The sequence below is a fragment of the Aedes aegypti genome, chromosome 1 (genome assembly GCF_002204515.2).
Source record: "Aedes aegypti strain LVP_AGWG chromosome 1, AaegL5.0 Primary Assembly, whole genome shotgun sequence".
NCBI classification, from domain to species: domain Eukaryota; kingdom Metazoa; phylum Arthropoda; class Insecta; order Diptera; family Culicidae; genus Aedes; species Aedes aegypti.
Window position 1 is genome coordinate 80,927,295 of NC_035107.1, and position 15,367 is coordinate 80,942,661.

Consider the following 15,367-nt stretch of genomic DNA (forward strand, 5'->3'; position numbering starts at 1 on the left):
GACTTTTTGAGGCAAAAAATAGCAATTCGATAAACAATAAACGAAACAAATTGCTACTCATTTTTTCTATATGGGCGAGCGAGTCAGTTCTGTTGCTTGTGGGAACGGTGGGCTTTGACATTTCATCATGTCTACAAACATTCAATGCAGGGGTGTTAATGAACGTTGTGGAAAAATCTCCACTTTGAATGCCCATAGGGTTGAAACAACTGTGACGCACGACGAGTTTTATCTCAAAATGTGGTGAATATCCATGTTTTCAAAAATTTATAAGAAAATCAGGAGTGTATATAAACATAATCTGAAAGCGTTAATATTAATTAAAAATGATTGTCTTTCGAAAAAAAATACAAAAGCTATGGGTTAGATCTGACGGAAATGGTCTATTTTGCGGTCGACTTATTTGAGTTTTGACAGTCGAGTAGTACTTCAGAACAAATTTGACAGATGGTTAGTTATTTTCATATTACCGAAAGTAAAAAATAACTTTTGAACTGTAAAGTTCAACCATGCCCCAGAGCAGGATTATTTTTAACCACAGGGGAAATAACTATCAAACTGTCAAATTTTAACCACAATATCTACGAATCGGTGAAACGGTTCACAGCCTAAATAGTAAATCGTCACTCAACGAGCAAAAACTCACATTGATTGATTTGAATACAGTCAACTTTCGTTCGTTGAACTTTGAAAAGACTTTCACTAATCGGACTGAGTTTCAAATAACATAGAACAAAAGAAAAACAGAGCTACCAACATTGATAAATTGCATCTTATAGCTAAGTATGCTGTTCCGCTCAAGAAAAGTAAAAATTTCTGCCCATGAAATGGTCAAGAAATTTCCTACAGTGAGCTCCATTTGAATTGACATTTCTTTTCAACTGCGTACTGCGATCAAAGAAAAATGCTTTTCTTGACCATTTCTTGCAAGAAATTCCCCACGCATCGAGATAGGCGATTACTTTTCTGTTGAAGTGCATACTTCGCTAATGTCAGAAAATGACGTTTTCCCTCGTTTTAGGTGGGCTATAGTCCAACTAACGGGAGCCCAATCAAAACGTAGCCCGCTTAAAAATAGTGCAACGAACGAAATTCGACTGTACTGAGAAATAGAAAAATCTCGCATAATCTGAGATAACGCCCTAAAAGCCATTGGTAACCATGTGTGTAGCTCGTTGTTTCTGAGCAAATTAATGAATAAGCATCCAAACCAACGCCACTGGCAGATAGAGAATGATCCTTTCTTCATCCTAGAGTTGTTAAATAACGTGTAAATCCATTCAAATGCTCAGAAACAACGAGCTACACACATAGTTACCAATGGCTTTTAGGGCGAGATCATAAGTTATGCGAGAAATGTGGTGAACAATCCAGCTTTTTACGAGCGCTAATGGCTGCCGTAAACAGGCTCGCTTTCTGGTAGGGATTGGTCGATTTGACGTTTGGCTTGGGTCCGCTCAATATAAAACGACCCAAGCTAAACGTCAAATCGACCGATCCCTACCGGAAAGTGAGCCTGTTTGCGGCAGCCATTAGCGCTTTTAAAAAGCTGGATATTTTCACATCAATTTTTTTTTTTAGAATCAGCAATATGAGGATTATACAAATTAGAAAAATTTAATTAATGTAAAAAAGAAAACAATTCAGCTCTGTTATGCTCTAGGCGCCTGAGCCTGCCAAATAAACGAGATAAGTAAAATATAAGCAATCTGATTGATCCTTTTGAATTAATACGCCAGATTTTGGTCGCGCTGGCAGAATTTTCCAACTCTTTCAGGAGATGGATTCTGTAGCAAATAGGTAAAAATTGAAAATCGAGTACCGATTTTCCAGTGCACATTTCTACCGCGAACTGTCAAACCGCAAACGTCAACCGCAGTTTGCGACGAAACGGCCAGCAGCCATCATCATCAGGAGAAGCGCAAGATAAATTTGGGCCGAAACAATCCGCGAAAACTCGAAGCGTCCAACTTTCTCCCTTCGATCGCAGCTGCGTAAAGTACCGAAAAGTACAGTGTCCAACAGGAAATCCAGTACGGGAAGGAAGCTGCCAGTGTTTCCCGTCGAAACCGCAAACGCATCAGGAAGAGTCAGGAGCTGCACCAGAAAAAAAATCCAAACAAGATGGATGCGATGAGCCTGAGCTTGGATGACATTATCAAGAAGAAAGCCATCGGAAAACGGCCGAAACCGGTTGGGCCGGTCGGCAAGAAATCGCCGACCAAAGTGGGTCGCAATGGTGCCGGAAAGCGGCTGGGCAAGAAACCGCTGGCCAGTCCGAATGGTCGACGTAAGCCCGTAGTAGGAAAGCAGCCCCGTCCCGGAGGAGGAATTGCTAAACCCGCGATGGTCGTCGATGCTCGAATGAAAATCATACAGAAAAAGCGGGCCCAGATCCGGGACGCTAGGGACAAGCTGGTGGAGATTGCACGCAACAGCGGCGATGCCCGGTTGCGATTACTCAAACGCAAGGGAAAGGTCCCACCGGGCAATGGGATCCTGAAGAAGCGCATCGATGCGGACCGAGCTCCGAGAGGTAAGAGTTTCAGGGCTAATAGTGATTTACTTTTTAGTGATTTCGTCACGATTACTGACATGGTCACTTTCTTCACTAAAATAATGTTCTTCTGATCTTTTTCAGGAAAAGTTTACGTTGACGAAATGGACGTGGATTACGATATGGATGTGGATATCCGTCGCCCGATAGGACCGTTGAAGCGAACGGTTCGCAACGAAATGTTTTCGGTACCCAGTACAATGCCACCGTTGCCGACGTTCAGCCGTAATGTTCGTAATTCGCCCCCACCGACGTCCTCCTCGTGGAACAGTGATCCATTCGATTGCTACGAAGTGCACACCACTCGACCGGTCATGTCCAAGGCCCCTCCTCCGCCGGCTCCCATTCCACGGTACGACGATATTCCGCCCAGACGTGGAATTGCAAGGGTTCGATCTCCACCACCGCACCCAATGTACGCCGAAGACAGACCACACCTGTCGTCGACTATGCGAGCTCGATTGGAGCGGGCGCCGAATCCCAACGAATCGATGGGAATTTTCGCCAAAATGCCACCAGAAGATCACCACAGAAGCAGCAGCAGCAGCAGTAGTCGCCATCATCACCATCACCATTCGCAACCATTGTCACCTTCTCCGTCGCCACCGATTACCGGCTACAGGATTGTGGTCAGCAATCTACACGGCAGTGTGACGCAAAACGACATCAAGGTAAGTTCCATCGATTCAGTGTTGATAGTAGATTGCTTTTTAGAGACTTGGTCACTATTGTAATGCATGTCTCTACTTTAAAACGAACGCCTCTAATTTAAAAGTTTCTATGTTTCACTAATTATTCCACCGATTTCTTCAGTTGTCTGAGAAATCTTTCTTAAAACAAAATCCTGCGTGATAATATCCAGAGATTTGATTGTTTTACAAGTTATAGAGACAATTCACTAAGATTTCCTCAAGAGTCCAAGAGTTTTTTCTGAGATTAAAGGATTATTGTAGAACTTACACAACCTGGGACAGAGCCTGCTTTTCAGCTTAGTGTTAAATGAGCACTTCCAAAGTTTTTAACTGAGAGCTCTTTTGCCGTTGTTGCCATCATCGCATTCGTATGTGACAGGTACGATGATACTCTAGGCCCAGGGAAATTATCATTCCGATCCTGGACCAACCGGGAATCGAACCCAGACACCTTCAGCACGGCTTTGCTTTGTAGCTCGGCTGTGCGTATCTCAGTTTATCGCCTTTAACCGATACTCAGCAAACAAATTGTCAGGTTGCTTGATAACGAAGCAAGATTAAACGATAATCGGCTTTTATTTCCTGAGATCTCATGAAATTTGTTTGCCAACTACTCGGCTGGGCAGATCGCGGTTAAAATAAGCCAAGATTCGACATTCTAAATTAAGTGTGTAGACCCCATATCTTCATCTAAGTCTTAGATCTTCATATGAAGATCTGATAGGTTACTTAAAGATTAACTTAGAACTATTACTCAGACGTATAAAATTGGCTCTGTAACTCTCTGAAAAAATCCTTTAGAATTGTTTAAACTTTTCCTTGAGATGTTTTTTTTTAATCTCTGAAGTAATTTCTGAAGGTGTTCTTATTGAAATTCCTAATTGAAATCATAAATAAATCCTGACCGAAGACTGTAAATGATTTTAGAAAACCCCAATCTTTGCTAGTTCTACAAATCTGCGTCACGGATGAAAACACGCGCTGTAAATTTAAGCGAAACGACGAGCGATTATATGGATGGTTTGTGCCTTACTAAAGTGTATCTGACAAAAAAAAAACAAGGCATGGAGACATATGGGGTAGGTGACCGACCACATTTTACGTGTGTGCAATGCATCTAATAGTGTGCCCCAGTGTGGATCTGGAAGAAAAGTTTCTCCTAAGTATTTTATGCTGAAATCCAGGGACGCTCAAGAGACGTTTCATATCGATTACACGTGTACGAAACAGGCTATTTAACTTCCCACAAATCTACTAGCGGCAATAGACGGCGGACGATGATCTGGGAAATCATTTTTTAGGCTGCGTTCAGAAAGGTTCCACTCCTCTGGTTGCTGCTATGTATCCCACAGCCTGGCTATCAATCGGTGACCAACATGTCTGTGCCCATTTCAGTTAGCCTGCTCCAATTCCATCCTTCCCAGGAACTTTGTTGCTCTTGAGCTGTTTGATAGCAACCTTAACTTCACTTATTGTGGGAGTTGGCATGTCTCCCTCATACGCCGTACCGATGAAGTCATTCCTCCTGTTGCCTTGGTGTTCCGCCTCTAGGCAATTTAAGTGTCCATCCTAGTGCTGCTTCCACCTTTCTATCATCTAAACGTTCGACCGTCAAGATATCTAGCTCCATTCTTATACTGGGCACATTTCGGCTCGTGGTATGCCTTTACGGGTTGCATTGCGACTCTTGTAGAACTTACGAGTTTCTTGAGAATGATATAGCTTTTCCATCCATTACACTCCAACTCTTCCAGGCAGCGGTTTCTGTCCTGGAACAGTAAGGTTTACTGCCTTCGTTTTTGTTTGTATCGTTCCACATTTTGACGGATATCTTTTTGCATCGCCTGCGCTGCATTCTTCTCGTCTAAAACCGGCCGACATTCTTCGTCCAACAAACCTATTTCCCTCCACAAACCAATAAACACCTGGTGCTGTCTCATCTGGAAACGCTGCTTCAAAGCTTATCAGTTGCGACTTCGGGTAGCTTGAGACGTTCCAGACCGCTGTGCTGGAGTAGGTACTAAGTTATGTTCTTGGAGGCGACGAAATCAATGAGGCTAAGGCTGTTTTCGTCCGTAAGCTGGTGAGCGTTAAGTTTTCCTATGATGAGGCTGATTTCCAAGGCTGGTAGCGAGTCACTTTTTAGTGACTTGGTCACTTTTTTGAGGCCAGTCTCTTTTTTTAAGCCAATTCTACTAAAGTCACTTTTTTCGTCAAAAAGTCACTTTTTTTAACTATTTTGAGCTAATTTTTCGGGAGAAAATTTTGAATCGGCCTTCTTAATTTAGGCTAAGTTTTAAGTTAGCAGGGTGTCTACTACCTGAAAAATCCTGGAATACCTGGAATTATCAGGGAATTTTTATCAACCTGGAAAAAACCTGGAATTATCAGAGGATCACGGATATACGTAGGAAAAAACTTCGAACCAGTAATTATTATGGCAGAATATGTCCTTTTTGTAACACAACATTTCTTCAATAAAAAAAAATTCGGCTGCGCCGCTGTTACAACTTAAGGTATTCAGTCAATGCACTTTAAGTTATTTTTAATATTCCGAATAAGGAAGTAGGACTTAGGATTGGTAAAATGGGAAAGGCAAATACGATTCCCAGTTCTAGTTGGGTATCTTTCATGAGCATAAAGGCTTGGATACTATTTCAATGCATATCTCTAAAAAGTGTTTATTTTTAGTTAAGGTCTCTAAAGACATTATAATCAATATGGTATCTAAAGTCACTTTTTTGCCATAACCCTCTCTTTCCCATGGTAGCTCCAGAGCTCAATTATTTTTGACGAACTTGAGGCAAACCGAACCAGAGGAATACTAGAAATTAATGCCTACAGTCAACTCTCCATAACTCGATATTGAAGGGGCCATCGAGTAAGAGAGGTATCGAATTATGGAACACAAAACCAGTGCAAATGCAATCCGAGGGACCATCACAGTAGCCATGAAAACCAACTTTTACTGTGGTTCTCTAACTCGATATCGAGATACGAAATATCGAGTAAGGGAGAGTTAACAGTAGATTATGATTCTATACTTATCAGATTAATCTAAAAGTGAACTAACTTTTTGAATAGTAAAACTATTGGTAAGCAATCAGTTTACTATTGTAAAACAACCAACAAATTTTAAACTGATTTTGAAAAAAATAGACCCTTTGAAATATTGATTTTTGAATTACTTTTTATAAAAACGCTTTTTCATAAAGCAACTGTCTGAATTTCTTGTCAATTTTATACTAAAAATTTTGGAGCATTCCTACGCTACTTCCTCCAGTAATTTTCACAGAGATTACTCTGAAAAAAAAAATGTCAGTATTTCCTCCAGATCACTGATTCTTTCACAGATTTCTTCAATCGCTACTTCTAGGATTCTTCCCACGTGCCCTACAGAAGTTTTTCCCCAAAGGTTTATTATAAAGTTTTCGAAAAAAATCGACATTTTTATAAGAAACCCTACAATAATTCCTACGCCTTTTTCAATTAAATCCAGGAATTTTTATAAGGATTCTCTCAAAAATGCATCCATAATTACTCTCCGGAATTTCTCAAAACTTACTTAAGGTATTAGGGGTCATGCACAAATTACGTCACGCTCCAAGGGGGGGGGGGGGAGGGGGTCGAGCCAATCGTGACAAGCCTTACAAAATTTTCGGAGGACTCGGGGGTCGAAAAAGTTGAAATTTGGCGTGACATAATTTGTGTACCATCCCATATTGGATAAAATCTTTTCAGGGAATTGCCCGATGAATTGCATCTGGGATTCCTTTAGAAATTTCTCCAGCATTTCTTCAAAATATTATTACTGCGGCTCAAACACTTCACTCATATTTTTTCAAATACAGTTTCCAGACCTGCATAGGTACTTTAAAATTTCATTCAAGGTTCCACACTAGTTAATACTACAGCAATTATTACAGTTATTGCTCCGACCATTGATGGCTTAATATGCTTTTATTATCATAGCAATTTATCAGGAAATATATTCATCAAGAATTCGAGAGATCCAGTGATCCTCGTAGGTATTCATCATTACAACTCACACAAGTTTCATCAGAAATTACACTAAAATTTGTTTAAGAAATTCCTCGTGGATTTTTCAAAATTTTTCACAAAAAAATTGAATTATTTTTAAGTTTCAGTTTTTTTTTGTTCGTAGTTTTTCTTTAAAAGACAAACAGATATAATACATGAAGGTATATAAACGATTCTAAGAACAATTACATAAAAAGTTCGTAAAAATCACAAAACAAACTCCTGAAGAGATCTTCGGAGTATTAAGAAATTTACGGCAAAACGAAAAGTTATCGTAATTTCACGAGGAAGTCTTATAGAATGTGAATACCTTCAAATTTCTTCCTTAGTCGGCGTTTAAAGGACGCGGTTTAAGCAGTATTCCAATCAAATTCGATCTTCTGTCATCATTTTTTATTTCAAATATCGATTAATGCATAAAAATATTGAGTTCAAATGGAAATGTGAAATGACAAAAATTTTAATTTTACAAATGTTCCAAATTCTTATTAAAATTTACAATATAAAATACTTTGGTAATATAAAAGACACAAAACTTTGAAAATACTGAAAATCTACTAAAAAAGATAATAAATCTTCGAGCTGTTTAGTAGAATACCTATAAGAAGATGAAAAAAAAAATCATTTTCATCTACTTACTAAAAAAGGATTATTTACGTAAATATAAACTACCCTGTTTAAAAAAAAATCGATATCTTGTAAATTTGGAAGCACAATAAAAATATCTAAATACTAGTGGTCCCGGCAAACTTCGTCTTGCCATCAAGTAGGCTGTTGAAAAACGCCATGGATCGTCTCATACAAAACGACAGTTCCGTTCACTTTCGTTTTTTCAACTTCCCTGGTGAATATCCTGTGATTTGTATACACACAAACACGGTGGAACCCTTGACGAACAAAGCGGAGAAAGGATCATCCAAATCCGTTGACCCGTTCGTAAGCCATTTCGTGACATACAAACACCATTCCATTTTTATTTATATAGATGGTACTCAACTAGACCTACTACCTGCAGAAGATCACATGGAATATTCCCTATTTGATATTGATCGTAAAACAGTATACTAGAATTGAAATAAAATTGACTACGGCTTGCTTTTCATGTCACTTTTAGTCACTTTTTCGAGAATAGAAAGTCACCTTTTAGTCACTTATTTCTCAAATTTGGTCACTAAAATAACTTTTTTCGGTACCAATTCTTGCTACCAGCCCTGCTGATTTCGTCCGCCTGGCCAACCTGAGCGATAAGATCTTCGATAATGATACTGACGTCATGGCTGGGGTATTTGTAATCTTGTTTTTGGCTTGGACTACAAGTCCGATGTCCCTTCGGAACGACCTCATGGTATTACTTCAGGGAACTGAGGGCTTGCCGATGTATCTACGCTTTTTCGTCACCTCTTGCTCTATTCGCTCTGGCGGCAATTGGTATCTTCGACGTCACTCACGTTTGGAGCCGGCCACACGATGTGAGCCTTTTTTACGATAGATGCTACTGTGTTTATTGGTTCGCCTGACTCCACTGCTCTGCTCGTCATGCTCTTTGGGCAAACCGGTTGTATGCCGAGGTCGGTCTTGCGATTCCGGTTGAGGGTTGACTTCCGGTTTGCAAGCGCCCCGACGAGCCAAAGCCGGCGGAATGTCGTGATCGATACTACTCAGCGTAGTTCCCGACGATGAAAATAGCCTTCTCCGATGGAGTGTTCCCCGACGGAGAAATATCTCCCAAAACTGGTAACGTTTCGCGTTGTTCTTTTAATCGTTGTTGGCCTGTAGAGTGCCGAGGTCGGTCCTGCGATTCCGGTTGAAGGATGGCTTTCGCTACACTGGCACTCCGACGACCCGACGTCAAGCGCTGCTCTCTGCGTCTCATTATACTGCTCTGCTCACCAGTTGCGCTGTAAGCCAGACATTAATTGCACCACAATGTTGATCATCATATTCCAAAGATCGGGATCACTTATAATTCCGTGCACCACTCTTCATAGGCTGAAGTATTCACCGAAAGCAGCTGCCACCGTGTTTCGTACTTTGTTGAACTTCGGGCAGTCAAAGACAACGTGTTCTGGCGTTTCTTCAATCTCATACAGATACGGATACACCCAGGTTTTTCAGCGTTCGCTGTGATGCTTTGACATGCCCCTCGACAGTGATCTCGGCGTGTATGACTGCTTTGCATTGCAGCTGCAAACTAGTAGCAACTCCTTTTGTGGTGGGCAACCTTCAGCTTGACTCACTCCATCCATTCTTCGGCAATGCTAATTGCCTCCGTTGCCAGCATTTCTACTTCCTCCTGCGTCTCACCTATTACCGTTAGGACAACGTCAGCCGAAGATCTCGATCCCCTTGGGTAGCTCCAGCCGTAGGACCCCGTCGTACATCACGTACCACAGTGTTGTGCTTAGTACGGAATCTTGTGGGATTTCTGCCGTTATTTTAAACTCCTTTGGGCCTATGTCGGTTTCATCAGTACTTGGTTTTGGAAGTAGCTCTTCAAAATCTGGCACAAGTAGAACGAATACCTCGTTCCACCAGTATACAGAACGCTGGTTGTTTGGTGGCTTTCATTTTCTCGGCATTGTCATGTCACACGCTCTGAACATCGTCCTTGTAAGCTCCACTGCATCGAGATCCAGGATATCGCTGTCTACACGAAGTGCTTCGACGAAAAGGTCCTTGTCTAAGGCCATCGTCTTTTATTGCTGCACAATAATCTTGTTTCTCGGTGTTGCCGCGAAGTCCTGTCGGCCAATGGTATAGCGGATTGCCTGGTGACATAATGCAAAGAGCTTGCGTCTAAAAACATCTAAAAATCCTACACTTCGTCGAGGCATTGGGGATCACATCGTCCTTCGATGGACTCGTTATGGCCTTCTCAAAAGGAAGTAAGCAAACTCGAGATGCTTTTCGCTTGTAGACCGCACCATTTGGAGTGCGTACCTTCACTACCCTAATCACGTCGTCGAGACCAGCGAAGACCAGCGAAGACCAGCGGTTATACGGACGAGAGGCCACTGAATGGTTGCGGCACCATCCTCCTTTGATCCACTGTTAGCAACGTTGCTTGAGGAAATCTTTGATTTAGGTTGTGAAGCTCCGAGATGTATTCCTAACTCCACCTCTTCCAACACTGTTGTACTTACTTGCTATAGCGCCATTAGCGACGAGCAAGTTAGAATGTGCCCTGGCGTTAGCACATCTAACTCGTCTGGGTCCTCCGACAGTGGGGTGAGTAGCCGCGAATTCATCGGGGCCTCGATTTGGATGAGGATGGTTGTCATGTCTTCGAACGATAACCTTCGCTGGCCCAACAATCGGATGAGCGACGTTTTGGCGGACTTTACAACTGTCTCCCATAAGCCGCCAAAGTTGGGAGCTCTAGGCGGAATGAATTATCACACAATTCCTAGCTAGGACGATTTGTTGAAAATTTGTGAGTTCACAGCCGGGTCGTGTAACAGATCGTACAGGAGATAGTTGCTGGCACCCTTGAAATTCAGATCATTGTCCGAATGGATTTCGGAAGGTAGACCACGTCGGGACACAAAGCGCCGTCATGCTGAAGTATCATGAAGTATCTCGTGCTGATCCAAAAACGGGTGGAGAAGTTTTAACGAAGAATGGGCCGGAATCGATCGATGGTTGGCCAATGTCTTTATTTCTGCAGCGAACGATTCTTGTTGAACGCAACGTAACAATGCGAATTTTATTTCCTGTAGATCCTCCACGGTGAGAATCGACGATGTGGGGGCGATTGACGATGCTGACTGTATCTTCCCGTCGTGTCTCAAGAAAAAGTTGACCTAAAATGCTCCTCGCAGTACTGTTTTTCCTGGGTACGTCGAGGGACATCTTGCAGCTCTCCAATGCTCCAAAATCGTTCGATTTTCTCCTCCAAAGTTGTATCAATTGTAACGTGACAGCATGGCACCAGATTGAGGGTGCCCAAATCCGCTTTCCCGCCATCCGTCCAAAAACGTTATAACAAAGAGAGTGTGTCCATAGTCGCTGTATTTGAACACGGCCACTGTTGAGTAACAGGAACTCGTAGAAGTACTCCAAGCCCAGAAGAAGGTTGATTGGAGTTGCTGACACAGAACTAGAACTGGTAAGCTGAATCCGCGCATTGTCGACACTAGAAATAGAGACACTGGTTTGCTTCCTAGGCAACTTCAACAGTTGACAAAACCTTTCCGAAATTAGATTCGCCTGTGATCCACTATCTAGCAGAGTTCTGGCAATGTGCAATCGTCCGAAATGATCTTTCACGTCTACAAGAACTGTTGATAAGAATACGTGAACCTCGCGAGACTCTATTGCAATATTGGCTGCATAGATTGTGGCTATCGAACTCTGAAGTGCTTGCTGAGGCGTCTCCTTGAATTAAACTGCAGTTACGGACACACTAGAAACGCCAGTTTGCGTGGAGACCTGAGTATCAGTCGCTGAATCAGGACCGGATGCTGTTTCTCTTAAGCACTTTATGCTGAAATCTAGGAACGCTCAAGAGGGACAAAATTAACGAGACTACTCCTAACACCTCCATATATATCATTACTACAGTCTGTCTCTAGGAGATTTTCCAAAAAAATCATACAGTCAATGCATAATGTATCCCCAATTAGGTAGTACCAGGAATTGCTTCCAAATTTCATCCAAGGATTATTTGAGGTAATTCAATAAGATCGTTGCAGGAATTCCTTAATAAGTTCTCGACCTGCGTTGCCTCTTGAAGTTGCTCGAGATTTTTTTTATGGATTTCTGCTACATTGCATCCATGTAAAAAAGCAATCACGATCTGATTAAAGTAAAATGTTTGACAAAAAATTGTAGAAATGTATATGCCCTACGCAAAAACTGCCTCCAGCAAACTTGTTCATCTCGTCAAAATCTACTACTTTGCTAATTCAGAAGACACCATGAAGTTATTCATACAATTTGTTTAGTTTCGTCAATTATTAAAATTCGTTAAAAAAACTTATTTCAGTCAAATCTTTATTGCTTTTGAACTCGTGGTTGGAAAAGTCACTGAAAAATATATATTACAATTTAAGTTATATCTGGAAGACTGAAAATTTCTTTCAAATCTGTCCATAAACAACTCATATCTAAACCACAAAAATTAACCATTATGTACGGAAAATCGAAAAATTTGCAATTGTTTTGTTCAAAACATTAGAAACCTATTCGAAATTCTAAAATATTATTCTCCAGACGATTTATTCTTTTCTTTTGTTTGGAAATCATGAAAAAAATGAAAGAAAAAAAGTTACGCTAAATTGAGGTATTACTGCAATTATCTTGGCAATTTATCTGATTTCTTTAAGAGTCCAGAAGTATTTTAAGAGATTCTTGAAGAAACACCACCCAGATTTTGTTTTTGATAATTGCTTCGATATTTTAGGAAATAATTTCTATGAAAAAATCCTGAGGGCTTTGTTGTAAAATCTCTCAAAGAATTTCTGAGAAATCTGTGGCGTTATTCCTTGTAGAAGTATCAAAAAAAACCTGAACAATTTGGAGAAACTCCTATCAAGAAACTAGAAACATCCCTGGAGTAATATTCTGGATGAGTATTTGAAAAAGTCCTAAATAGAAATCTTGGAATAAATCCTAGGTATATCGATGGAAATTATTGGATGAATTCATGGAGAACTAAGGACTCTTTGGAATGAAAAAGAAATATTGATTCCTGTTTAGTCTCTAAAGTTCCCTTTTCAAGACATTAGTCTGCTTTTATTGGTCTAAATTTTGTTTTTGAAACTAACCCTATCTCTGCATCCTTTTCCAGGAACTGTTCGAAGACATCGGAGATCTGCTTGAATCGCGGCTCGTCCGCCCAGGAGTAGCCGAGGTCATCTACCGCACCCTCAAGGACGCCGAAGAGGCCGTCGATACTTATCACAACCGCCAGTTGGACGGCCAACCGATGAAATGCTTGCTGGTGAAACCGCGAGCTTCCAACAAACCAACCGCTCCGGCCATCAGCTATTCGAGGTGAATTTCGCTCGATGTTCTTCTGCTATGATCGCTTTGATACCGTTGAAACAAATAAATGACCCTGCGCATCCATTTCTTTCTCTACTTTCAACAGCTCATCAAGATCCCTCAAGTCCACCTCACTCTCGTCATCCTCGTCATCCGGGGCCAAAAAATCGCACGTCGAAATAGACATCGACGCACTGCATACGGTTCTGTTCAGAAGAGACCACTAGAGACAATTTTCTCCTCCTCCTGCCCTGATTTCCGCTCCAAAGGAACTATTATACAGACACTGATGATGCACCAGAGCAGATATTCATTCGCATACACTATCCATTTTCAATTGGCTACTCCGCTGTAAGTGTTTGAATTTCGAATATGTTACTTTTGTTTCCTCTACATTACCTTAACCACTAGAGATGCTTTAAGTGAGATACCGTTCGATTGAAAACTATTCCTCAAAACACGTGTCGTCTTAAATTGATCTAAATCTTCTCCCTCCGAAAGATGACAAAGATTCCTCCGTGAGAGAGCTCAATGGCGCCCTGGCGCGACAGGACATTTAGAACTAGAGATCGAATGATCCACTAATGGACATAAGACAAGAATGTAGGAAAGCGTTTCAGAAGAGACGACTGCGAGAAAGCTATTATTCGTGTAAGACCCAGACAGTATGGTAATTGATAAATACACATACCTTATGCTATGCTACAACAATGAATAAAATAATTTAGATTGAAATGGTGTAATATGAAGCTGGGGTCTGTTCAGCACCGTGAAGTTGATATCACGTCCCGTTTTCATTAATGGTAACTGGTACCTTTGTAAAGGCTTGGTCACTGTTTCAATATAAGTCTCTGTTGAAATATCGCGGAACTATTCGCGAGGAGATCGCGATGATCAGATTCGATCAAAATAATAACAATCCAGCATTGAAGGATTGATGACGTATGTCATGTTATTCCAATAATGCCCAAACGAGATCCAACGGGAACTTGCATACGAGGTTGTATGCGGGCGCTATAAATGTTCTGCTGCAGATAGGTTCATAAATATTCTCACTTGAATTTAGTGTTGCGAGTAATGCTATTGGATTATCATGTGAATCATATTGAATTATAAACATTGGATTATTTACATCGCTATCGAACATTGACTACCAATAATGACCTAACAGACGAAATAAAGAATTTTTATCTACAAACCAAACCAAAACTGAGTTTAAGTTTTAACAGGTTATGGGCCCAGTAGTCAACTGAGCAAGATTTATTTTTCTTCAACGATCAAGTTTTTTTGAAGAAATCGAAAGATGTCTGTGAACGATGTCGAAGTCAAGGCAGGTGGTCAACCTGCAAACCAGCGACAGGAGGTTGAGAATCGGACCGAGAGAGGAGCATTCGAACGGCAGCTGCCGTATACCGCCGTTGCTGTACGAGATCGTGCCCATATCTTCGATGGGTCGGAGAGGATGTTTGCGGCATGGAAGTGGAGGATGGAGCACCACCTCTCTATGATGGACCTCATCCATACGTTGGTTCGTACTCCGTACGAAGAAGAATACGCCACTCCCGTGGCGGGTAATTCGGAAGCCCAAGAGGAAGTGAGAAAGGCAAAGCTGCGTAAGAGAATCAACGACGACATGAACGCTCTGGATGAAATTGTTATGTGGGTGAACAATGACGTCCTTAACAAGCTAATCGGAGTCTCCTTTGCGTAGGCTATGGATCTATTGGTGAAAACCTACCAAAAAGTTGGAACGGGCGTTATGATTGCCATGCGTGATCGATTGTTTTCGATCAAAAATAGAAAACATACTTCTATTTCGGCCTTGTTCGACGAGTACGAGTCGATAATCCGGGAGCTAGATCGGATGGGTACTCGAATGGATCAATCGGAGAAGATGGCCGCTCTGATGATAGCCATACCGAAGCGATATCAGCACGTCAAGGGAGCATTGACCGTTTTGCCGTGCGATGAACTCTGCAAGAAGCCGTTAGTGGAGATAAAACGAATGCTGTTGGATGCGGAGCAAAGCGAGACGATGGAGGTCGATGATGAGCCAGTGGTGCCAGACGTGGCGCTAAAAACGACCAGA

At 41.5% G+C, this 15,367-nt stretch overlaps 1 protein-coding gene across 1 annotated transcript; it reads left to right on the plus strand.

Annotated features, from left to right (window-relative positions):
• Positions 1-1,838: 1,838 nt before the first annotated feature.
• On the plus strand, positions 1,839-14,027 carry LOC5571315 (polymerase delta-interacting protein 3). The gene is made up of 4 exons (XM_001653580.2): positions 1,839-2,536; positions 2,642-3,228; positions 13,082-13,287; positions 13,385-14,027. The coding sequence occupies exons 1-4, from the start codon at positions 2,125-2,127 to the stop codon at positions 13,503-13,505; spliced, it is 1,326 nt and encodes a 441-aa protein (XP_001653630.1). The 5' UTR covers positions 1,839-2,124; the 3' UTR covers positions 13,506-14,027.
• The last annotated feature ends 1,340 nt before the right edge of the window (positions 14,028-15,367 follow it).

What these genes read in the sequence shown, in the direction of transcription:
- LOC5571315 (XM_001653580.2), top strand. Translation starts at nt 2,125, where the DNA reads ATGGATGCGATGAGCCTGAGCTTGGATGACATTATCAAGAAGAAAGCC. An exon ending in TGACGCAAAACGACATCAAG is followed by an intron (nt 3,229 to 13,081) that starts GTAAGTTCCATC and finishes ATCCTTTTCCAG; the next exon opens with GAACTGTTCGAAGACATCGG. An exon ending in CCGGCCATCAGCTATTCGAG is followed by an intron (nt 13,288 to 13,384) that starts GTGAATTTCGCT and finishes TACTTTCAACAG; the next exon opens with CTCATCAAGATCCCTCAAGT.